Source organism: Sinocyclocheilus anshuiensis, unplaced genomic scaffold (assembly GCF_001515605.1).
Source record: "Sinocyclocheilus anshuiensis isolate Anshui unplaced genomic scaffold, SAMN03320099.WGS_v1.1 scaffold413, whole genome shotgun sequence".
In the NCBI taxonomy this organism is placed as follows: Eukaryota; Metazoa; Chordata; class Actinopteri; order Cypriniformes; family Cyprinidae; genus Sinocyclocheilus; species Sinocyclocheilus anshuiensis.
The window spans coordinates 647394-658536 of NW_015536481.1; the positions used below are offsets into that span (position 1 = coordinate 647394).

General features: G+C 36.4%; 2 protein-coding genes across 3 annotated transcripts in view; both read right to left on the minus strand.

Annotated features, from left to right (window-relative positions):
* The window catches only part of LOC107682791 (legumain-like), a 7747-nt gene extending 3047 nt beyond the window's left edge, over positions 1 to 4700 (minus strand). Inside the window, exons 1-10 of one of the 2 annotated variants that reach the window (XM_016478956.1) lie at positions 4623 to 4700; positions 3672 to 3831; positions 3436 to 3533; positions 1933 to 2014; positions 1757 to 1839; positions 1408 to 1483; positions 804 to 866; positions 624 to 690; positions 420 to 538; positions 192 to 281 (exon numbers count right to left, since the gene is read on the minus strand). In XM_016478956.1, the coding sequence (XP_016334442.1) occupies positions 192 to 281; positions 420 to 538; positions 624 to 690; positions 804 to 866; positions 1408 to 1483; positions 1757 to 1839; positions 1933 to 2014; positions 3436 to 3533; positions 3672 to 3818 (825 nt within the window). In that variant the 5' untranslated portion in view covers positions 3819 to 3831; positions 4623 to 4700. The remainder of the gene's footprint in view (positions 1 to 191; positions 282 to 419; positions 539 to 623; positions 691 to 803; positions 867 to 1407; positions 1484 to 1756; positions 1840 to 1932; positions 2015 to 3435; positions 3534 to 3671; positions 3832 to 4622) is intronic. The other variant, XM_016479013.1, reaches the window with a different exon arrangement.
* A 2525-nt stretch (positions 4701 to 7225) lies between these two features.
* Positions 7226 to 11143, minus strand: part of LOC107683773 (pecanex-like protein 1) — a 35599-nt gene continuing 31681 nt past the window's right edge. Inside the window, exons 35-37 of the mRNA XM_016479829.1 lie at positions 9446 to 9900; positions 9220 to 9360; positions 7226 to 7796 (exon numbers count right to left, since the gene is read on the minus strand). Coding sequence (XP_016335315.1) covers positions 7656 to 7796; positions 9220 to 9360; positions 9446 to 9900 — 737 coding nt within the window. The 3' untranslated portion in view covers positions 7226 to 7655. The remainder of the gene's footprint in view (positions 7797 to 9219; positions 9361 to 9445; positions 9901 to 11143) is intronic.

Sequence of the window (11143 nt, forward strand, 5' to 3'; positions counted from 1 at the left end):
TATATTAGTTCCTGTGACTAACTGCTTTAGCAATTCAGTAATTAATTATTTCACAGCATCACTAATGCTAATCAACCTTGCATTTGGTGCTTGGTAGTGTAAAGACCAAAGTGTGTGTTTTATTAATGGATGTGTTAATGTTTAATATTTATGAAATGTCTTTCACATCTTGGTGTTTGTGAGTGTATTACCTTGTTTCCATACTGCATGACATGGCTGGTGTTGGTTTTGGCCTTTACGATCTTGAACTGTTTGGCCAAAGTCTCTTTGTTCAGATCCTCCTAAAGAAACAAACACACAACACCATTTAAAACACCTTCCCACAGTCAGACTGCTCGTGCTGAATAAATGCTCTTTTCTATCTTCTGTCTCTTTGAAGATAGAATCTAAACAAGGTTTGCTGTTAGATGTGTACGAACCACGTCGGAGTCTTCCATCCAGTTGACACTGTACCAGTCTCCCAGGTAGGTGTCTCTGGCCTCGTCATAATAACAGGCATATGAGGACTCATGAGGGTTGGCAGCGGTGGTAGCATAAACTGAGACACACAGAGAGAACACAGCCTGATTTTACGTAGTGTTATTTACGCACAGCAGCATGTGTGATGTTAAAGAAAAACTCACCATTAATGTCCACTGGCAGAGGCTTCATCATGGAGCCAGATTCACAAGCTTCAATATACAACACCATCTATGTGGGCGAGATAGAATTTATTGAAGAAAAAAAAAAGAAAATAAATTTGGAAACAGAAATTCTAGATTGCATCTTATTAATATTGATAAGCAAACACATGTAACAGTCACCTCCTTGTATTTGTTGTTTTGGTGCATGTACTTGATGGTATCCATCAGGTCATCTACATGAAGCTAAAAACAGAGAAAAGAAGAGGTATGATTTACTGTACGTTTCTAGAGATGAAGCCATCTATGTGACATTTACAACATTCCCATTAATTTATAAACTCATCATGCATAAGGAAGTGAAGCAATAACTCTCCCACCCAATGATCATGCACAATTACCGGAAAAGTTGTCAGTGCAGCAAGTTTTCAATGCAACTCACATGAGTTAAATGTGTTACTCATTATATGAAATCTTTCTATGTCAGCTGACCTACTGCTTGAGCATCTTCAGTGTGTGGGGGGGGAGAATTTTATATAATTATAAAAATTATAATATTAATATTATAATTTTTATAATATAGGAATATTGTAAAAATTGAGACCATCTGGGGTTTTTTGTTACATTTGTTTTTCAAATAAACTAATTACTTATGTTGATTATAGAATTTGTAATGAAATTAGATGAATATATCAAATAGCAGCATTTACAAATGTATACTGTGTGTAAAAAGGATCTGAAAGGATCTGACTCAGCTAAATGACCACAGGAAGCAGAAAATGCTTACATCATCATTAGGGAAGGCCAGCAGACCCGGAGCTCCATGATCAGTGAAGTACACAAACACATGATCATTTGGACCACTGCCAGGAGAAAGAACAAAAAAAATTAAAAATACACTGAGAAAGGAGAGTATATCACAAGACCGGTTTTCCCACATATCTGCCTCAACATGCACAGAGACAAAAGAGACAGAGATTTCACAGGGCAAAAAATTTAGTAAGACACTACAATCTATCAAAAGCTAATTTACATTTTAAAACACACACCACCAACCCCACCCCCCAAAGAAATAAAAAAAAAACATGCTAATGACCTCTAGCCCCCCTCTGCCACAGTTTTTAATGGTAACTTGCCTTTTCACCACTTTTCCAGAGCCTCCCTTTACACTAGCAGCATCACCTTTCAACACCGCCAGGAAGTTCTGAGGAGTCACGTCCTATATCACAAACACACACAATATTAATGAATGGATAGCAAACACACCATTTACCAACTCAAATCTCAGATTCAGAGGTGCACGTTGACTCACATCACCAGTGTAGTCCTTCAGCACTCCTTTGTAAACATCCGTTCCATTGGGTCTGTTTATGATCACTCCTGGAGTAGGGTTACTGGACACAAACAAAAACACAATCATATGAACCTCTGCACTGAAAAGGCTTTTGGTTTTTATGGCGCAAAACTGGCTAACTGATTATAAAAAGCATAACCATTCTAAAAAAATATCGCAAACAATAATAAAGAAAGACCTCTTTTTCCTCCTCTTATCAAACATAGGTTAAAATTTAACCACAAAACCATGTGACTAAACCAACTATCACCACATCTCTCTTTCATAGTTAATTTAGCTGGAACACCTGACCTACATATGAATTCATAAAAAAGCCACTAAAGCAATAAATGTCACAGCTGTCCAACTTCCAATCAATTTATATATATTTTTTCTTTTTCCTTTTCTTCTGTCATGTTACAATTCATCCATTTTTCCTGGTGGCACACTTAAATCTTCTGGTGGTTAAATTAGATACTTGTGACTTCTGCAAAGGAACTGACTCAAAGCTTTGTTTCTGTGTGTGCATGTGCATGTGTGTGTGTGTGTGTGTGTGTGTGTACTGCCTTGCATTTACTGTATATGGCTGGCTAGCATTCACTTGAGTTTCTCTGAAACCCTCCACCTTCCCCAGCTCCACCTGTATAGATCTGCTATGGGTTATTTTATATGCTATTTGTGCAGCAGCAGTATGTCTTAAATACTCATGGCACCGTATCGCCATATGCATTGGCAGTAGCAAGTTCCTGTACTTGCTTGCAGCAGCAGCAATAATCTACAACTACAGCAATAACCAACAGCAGCAGCAATTCAACAGCAGCGTAGCAGATCTATTCCGCCAAGACCAAATACATTAACATTGTCATATCCATCACCATGCTAAAATCTTTCAAGAGATGTCATGATTGAAATAATTTTTCATGTCTGCCTTTGGAAGTCACCACTTTAACAAAACGATTTAGGGGAAGTGCTCATTTTTGTGTTGGTGAGAAATTACCCAAATATTTTTTTTGAATCTGAAACAGCTAACAGCACATTTTCTACAATCTGAGGCTATGTGGGGTAAAGTGCTTGTTCTTCAATCACTATTGTGCATTTGACCAAAGGCACTGCAGGTCATGAATCTCTTACTAGGCTTAATCCAATATCTCTTGGGTTACCAGTCCAGATCTCACTATACCAGTGGTTCTCAAACATGGGGGGCCCCAATAAGTCTTAAAATTATTTAAATTGTTAATATACTAAATCTAAACTCACTTAATTAACATACTAAAAAACAAAAACAAACAAACACTAAAAATGATGTACAAGATTAAAGTGCATTTAAAGTGCATAAAACTAAAGTACCAGAGTACATATAAGCTTAGATAGGAGGGACTTTGAATATTGTTTTGGACATAGGATGGCACTGGAGTCAAAAAGGTTGAGAACCACTACATTACACTACAACCAATTTGTTTAAATCATACAAGTCATACTCACTCTGGGCTCTGAGCAAGATCGTCATACATCATCACCACAATCTGCTCATCGGGAATTCCATACCTATGGACAATCTGATATGCATGGCACACATCGGCCTATACACACACACACACACACACACATACAAATAAAACACAATAAAAATCTAAAAAGACTTCAGATATGACAACTGACTAACAGTTTGGAAAAACCCATGTACTTTTTCCACCTCAAAGATCCAGGACCACTCTCACCTGGTGTCTGTAATTGTACCAGCCATTCGATCCGGCCACAATGACGACCCAGTGCTTCCCGGTTTCTGGCTGCTCGGCAGGAAAACCACTCACTCCCAGCCCCAGGCTTAGGGCGAGACCTAAAACCGCTACTATCTGGGGACTCATCTCTGCGATCTACCTGTAACAGAGAAGAAAAATAATCTGAGAAAAACATCATGCTTGCTATTATAAGTTTAAAGATTGTAAATTTCCTTTAAAAGACATTTTTATTTGTCATACTACAAAAAGTACTTAACTTAATGGCTTTCATTTTGCTAATAATATAATATACATGTATATTATAATATAGGTATATTGTAAATATCCAACTCACTTTCATTTTCCCTAAGCCTTTATAGTTATGCAAATTAAGCAGTGTTGACTTTATCATGTGTCAACACAGGCCCTATATAGAGTCTGTTTACTGTAAGGCAGAGATAAAGCATGAAGTGTGAAATTTTAGAATCTGTGATCTATTGAGTGACCTTTTGAGTTCATTTATCAAAAGTTTCACACTATGCTGAACATTTCATATTTACAGAAATAAACCATAGTTAATTAATACAGTTATTGTTACTACTATAAAACCATAAATCTCCTTCAAACAGAATAAGATTCTATCATTTGTTTAGGTTAAATGTCTTATTTTAGATGATAATGGTAGCAAATACTAATTGTGGAAATAAATTACTGTAACTTTAAAAATGACTGTTTACTAAGGTATATTTTTGTAAGTGGTCTCGTAATCATCATATAAACAAGGACATCAGGCTACAATAATAACACAGGCCATAGGGCGGATTTAAACTGTACTCCTGTTAGCTGAACGTGGTATTTACCCTGGAGTTGATTAATTATATAAACCACAACCAAACAAAATGAGTAGAGTAATTATTAAATAAAAAATAATCGTAGTTTCAATGCTCTCACCCGTTCTGTAGGCGCTGCCCGAGCTGCTTGTTCTGGAGCTACTCGACGCTTTATTACAGACTATGCTACGAAGACACATGCGAAGCAGCCAATCAGCGCAAACGGACTCCACGCGCCATCCAATCAGCTCAACACGGCTTCGTGCAGCATCCAATCACATTTGACTCCTGGGCGGAGCCTCAACTGACCGCGTGACCAGTCGGTCATGTGCAACGAGTTTGACTGAAAACAAAACAGGAACAGAGGAAGCTTTTCGAAGATGTAGAAATAAGAGTAATGCGTTGAAGTGGTCTGCCATTTGACAAGGAAAGTCGTTATGTACGTTCAGGGGAAATGCCTCAGCTGTTTTAGGGGATTTAATAATTGGTTAGAAAAAACTTTATTCATAATTTTTACTGAGAAGCCTCAGCATAGATACCTGCCCTTCTTTTTTTTTATCTGGGCAGAAAATAATCGAGCACATGATCATGTCATCCGTTTGTCATATGACTGCTATTTCACTACAAAACGCATATTTTTATAGCTGGGTTGATCTCACCTGTTGTGCTGTTTTTACAGGTGTCCTAATAGCAACCAGGAACAGACTATTTTACATGCAATGCTGATACAAATAGACCTGATACTCACTGTTGTTTCAGATCAGGCTATAATGATCTGTACTATTTCTCACTGGTAAATCCTTTCTGCAGCTTCTAAAGTAATCTACCGATACTGATTCTCAGTCTTTAGGCAAACTTATTGAGACAATGGTTTAATTATGAATTACACCTGTAAAACTCTAAATTATCGTTCATAATTCTAGATTTAACTTGGATGACAAAAAAACTCTGTTCTGGAACTCACAGATCACTGTGAAACCTTTGACACCAAATGTGCTTTTTATCTTAGCAATAATTTATTACACCAGTATTAAAAGTCCCTTCACTGGGTGTCTAGAATTCGCTGTAAATTCTTCTGCAGGTGTACACATCTGTTGACAGCCACAAACAAGCTTGTTCCTCAAAAAGTCCCCTCAATATTTTAATAGACCTTCAAATATGATCTCTGATATCTATTATCAGAGACCCCATGATAGTCTAAGCTATTTTAAAAAGAACGTGAGAAAAGTTTCATATAATGTAGCATATTTAGCTCAAGAAAAACTATATGTCTGGATCACTTACGAAACCCGACTAATAATTGGAACATGCACAATTTATAATAACTTTCCTTAGTTTTTTTTGTAATTACTAGGACACATTTCTCAATACTTAAGTCACTTTTTGAAAAAAAAATTGCACTCCATTCAGCTTGGCACAGCAGCAAACTACACTTACCAAAATGCACGAACACTACCAAATCACTTCATTCATGTCTCAAATCAAGTCATCCTTCCATAACACTAACAAACACGCTTTTTGTCACAAACACTTATCAAAAGTTTCAAGATATTCATAACTATTTGAATGTCCATTAATGATTTTTAAAGAATTTTATAATAATGCTTCTTAGTTATACATAATGTGTTACCAATATCTGATAAAGCAAATATAAATATCAAAGAAAACTATACTCCACAATCAGGAGTGAGGACTTGTTTAGTTTGTTATATTATGAAATTATTCCTCCTGTCACTGTTTCTCAACACAAATTGATAAGAATACTTAAGTGTAATAGGACACCAGTTAAACAGGTTTAGCACACTGTGACATGTAACATTTTCCCAAAGAGCTCTTTATTTTTTCTATTTTGAGATATCGGCTTTTTTTCTATTTTGAGGTATCGGCTTTATATACTAACTACTTTTCGTTATCCTAAAGACATGGTACCGATATACAGATTATGAGAGTGATCACAGCCAAAGCAATGAATCACTGCACTTAATAAGTATAAAAACATTAGTGATCAGCAAATGGAGCCATTTCCTTGTGGCTTTTTCACTCTCTGGTTTGTGTCGTCTCATGGCTATTTTTAAGGGCTTCAACCTTCATCCCCAAATCACATTCACATGAATATGAGTTCATGCCCCAGATGCATTTCAATTCATCCTTCTCATAAAAGAATAGCATCAGTCACTTGGGAACAGGACTAAATAATATTTATGCATTGTCTTTATTTGTCCTGTAAATGAAAAACAATATAACAAAATGTAAATACAATAATAAATATTTAAAGCCAAATCTTTTTACAGACACATTTATATATTCATACATAACTACATGTGGTTAAAAACCACTTCGGTTCTCAAGCTAAAGAAATAACTGTCAAAATGGCAGAAAAGAATGTGTCGATTTCGCATTTTGCATTCCAAAGGCATTGGTAACCATGGTGATTCAAACCGTAGAGGAATAAATAAGGTGTGATCTTAGAAAGTAGTGCACAGCTGCAAATCAAAAACAAAACAAATCATAGTGCAAGTTAAAGTTTCTCATAACACCTCTCTGTTGTCAAATGAATCCTCAAAAAAAAAAAAAAACAAGGATGAAGAATACGGAATGACATAAGAGAGCTCTGTATCAGAAGCACCTGCTTCTGTTTTATCATCATCATCATCCTCGTGATCATCTGTCTGTCTTGGCAGCTAGTAAAAAACAGTCTGTCACATGATTCACTGCATGTCCAGGGCAGCACTGTGCACCTGACTTAATTTGGCAGAAATACAAAATAAAACTTAATTATAGCTGTAATAAAAAAAACTCTTCTCTGCGTGTACATCAAGCTCGTTTGTAGTGTTCCCTGTGAGTTTTCATGTGTTTACAGACAGCTGATAGATGCATAGAACCTAAAAAAACAATGAGACCGCAGCTGCTCGTAAAGGAGAGAAAAAGAGAGAGAAGAGTTTACAGGAGCTGATCTCTCATGCAGCATATCTGAGGAACACAAAGCAAGGCAGCTTTCTGTCCAGATTTGAGCAAGTGTGCTTCTTGCAGCGCGTGTGAGTGTGTATGTTCTCCATTTGCACGATTCCCTGGCTTCCTGCGCCCTGATCAGCAGCTAGCTGGAAGTGAGCATGGCCTCATTCTTCCTCTGGCCTGACATTAGATGAGTGTGTCCTCACACTTCTGCCCCCAGTTCAATCACTCCCGTCTCTATAATGGGAACCAGTTTATCATCCACCTGGACCAGCAGGATGGTCTTATCAATGTGAGACCGACTAACCGGATCACGACTGCAAGGCACCCAACGATGAACCACCTATGTAGAGAGTGAGTAGTAGGAAATTAGGAAAGTAGGGTGAATCTGGGGGGAAAATGCTTAACTGTCCAAAAATATGGTCCTAAAACATGCTTGAATATAAATACATAGTATTCTCTATTTTTTTTCCCTTTTGATTTCGATGTGAAATATGACTTAAGACAGTGGACATATTGTTTGGCAGGATTTTTCTGACTCACCCGATAAAAAAATAATTAAAATGGAATCTTTTTTTTTGTTCTTTCTTTTTTTTTTTGTGTGTTTATTTTGCATTAAGCTAATGGGAATTTAGGAAAATATGCTTAATTATAATTTTAAAATATGCAAAGAGCCTATATATTTCTTATTTTTTCCTTTTGATTTTGGTGTGAAATATGACCTGGACAGTGGATATGTTCTTTGACAGGATTTGTCTGACTCACCCAACAAATAATGATCAAAATGGAACTACATTCTTCAATTATCATGCATTTTGGAAATCACCTGTGCCGTGGACCTCCAACTAAGATGGGCTCAGGAAAACTACAGAGACATCTAATGACATCCTAAATCACTCCAAGGGAATGATGCAGCCAAGTGTGTGTGAGTGTGACACATACAGAAATGTAATATATGACACATATTTGCCCTATATCAAGAGTGATATTGCCAAATATGTTTCCTATAAGGCCATAAATAATGTTCACATAAGTACATTCTCTTGGTAGATGAAGGTATAAGTTTATCTGTTAAATCATATGCTAATATCTATATGATAATTTTTATTTGGTATTATGTAGCAACCATATATGTCAATAATATATATTTTATTTATATATGCAACTTTATTATAACAACATACAGTATATATACAAAAATCTGTTTATATATGTTTTGTAATAAATGCATTTAAAACATTTATTTAAAAAACAAACTGATTTTTGTATGTATGTTGTTTTAATAAAGTTGCATATATAAATAAAAATATATTATTGACATATATAGTTGCTACATATATTACCAGTCTGTCTGTCTGTCTACACTGGCCTAACACAATAAAGATTAAAAAAAACATGTCTATCTTTTATATTTACTTAATACACATACATAAATATATGTTACATACACATACATCATATAAGTTAATATATGAAATTGTTCCAATTTCTTTTTACTTCATACAACAATATATTTTATATGGAAATGTAATACGTGAAAATATATTACATTTGTTTTTTTTAAAAACATTTTTAATTTAGCATTAATTTATTTTTAGTTTTAGTAATTTTATTATTTAGTATTATTTTTAGACAATATTTTTAATTTTAGTTTTTTTTTTACTTCACTTTATTTATATATTTTATTTCAATTACAATAATTTTATTTCAGTTCAATTTCAAAAATTTCAGTTAACAATAACAACACTGGTGTGTGATATACTCACGTGACCCTCCATGCCTTCTAGGGGACTCCAGTCCCTCCAGAAGTTGCGTCCAGATCTTAGTCTCATGCTCTCATCTGGCCACACCAGCTCCTTCCTCTTGGGATGATTCATTACATCCAACACCTGACTCACATCCACGATCTACAAACAATACATGCATATGCTTCATTATAACATCAAATTTCACACATTTAAAGGGCCAAATACGAGAAGGCCAGATGCTCACCTGCACCCTGTAGGAGATGTCATCCCTTCTCAGACAGGACAGCGAGGGATTGTAATGATGATGGTGGATGTAGTGAAGATGATGGTGGGGGTGAGAATGGTTGTCTGTCCCCAGCCCTAAGGCTTCGTTTCCCAGCAGGCTGGCGAGTGTGTGGGTGTGTCGTTTGCAGGGCGGGATGGAGTGGGCGGAGAGGGAGCTGGAGGGGCCGGGCGGGTCGGGGTTGGCGGCTGAGGCATTGGTGCCCAGCCGGAGTTGGAGGGAGGTTGGCAGCGTGCGGAGAGAAAGCTGACTGCTGGAGGAACGTCTGCAGGGCTCCAGACCCGTCACAGACGTGCGGAGTGAAGACTGGCGGCTGCTGCTGTGACGATATGAGGACGACTGACTGATGACAGACGCACGAGCAGGAGACTGACGAACCAAACCAGACTGGACAGACTGAGAACTCTGACTCATACCTAAAGAGAGAGAGAGACTGTAGGTTACTTTCTTTCCTATCTATCCATCTATGCATTTTTATCTTTTCATCCTTCCATCAATCTATCCATCAGTCCATCCATCTATTTATCTATCTTGTTATCTATCTATCTATCTATCTATCCATCCATCCTTTCATACGTTTATCGTTTTATCTATCTACCCATGCATCCATTCATTCATCTATTTATCAATCAGTCTATCTATCCATCCAATCAATCCATCAGTTTATCTATCTTTTTATCCATCCATCCGTCTGTCCAATCCATTAATCTATCAGTCCATCCATCTGCTTATCTATCTTTTTATCTATCATCCATCCATATTTTTATCTTTTTATCTATCCATCCATCTGATTATCTATCTTTTTTATCTATCCATCCATCCATCAATCTGTTTTTTTAAATATTTTTACACATCCATCCACCCATCAGTCTATCCATCCATCCATTTATCTAAATGTCTGTCCAACAAGATTTAAATTAAGCCTAAATAAAACTTCACTTTTATTTTTTACAACGCATTGTCACGCCAACACGCAATGCTTATTTTGATGAACTTTTCTAGATACTTTGGCAATAAAACACATATTATACCCATAAAGTGTCATGTTAAACCTAAAAACTCTGATAAAGTATCTGCAAATATTAACCAGGTAAGGCCTCATTACAATACAAAATACATCATAATTACAGTGGGTATAGATAATCACCCCCTTTAAGATGATCACATTTTGTTGCTTTGCAGCTGAAATGAAGACGGACACAGTTTTTGTTTTATCCAGCTGTATTTACTCAGTGCAACTTATAACATCCAAGTGAAAGATATAACACCAACATGTCAGAAAAAAAAAAAACTGAATCACTGAGCTGGAAAAAGGATCACCCTCCTCCTAAAAATGATTTGTAAACTCAATCAGTTGTAGCTAATCACCTTCTCAATGGCACACAAAGTCATTTGATTTCAACTGTGATCAGCTGTGGTCATTTTGATTAGCTCAGCATGAAAAGAGCTTTCCTGGAGCATTTTAGTCCTTGGTAGTGCAACTGAAGCAAACAATCAACTATGGGCACCCATCAAAAGATCTCCAGGATAAAGTTGTGGACAGGCACAAGTCAGGAGATGGACACAATAAATTCAAAGGCTTTATCAATGCCTAGAAGCACAGTAAAGTCTATTATTAAGAAGAATTTGGTACAACACAGACCCTCCCTGGATCAGGAC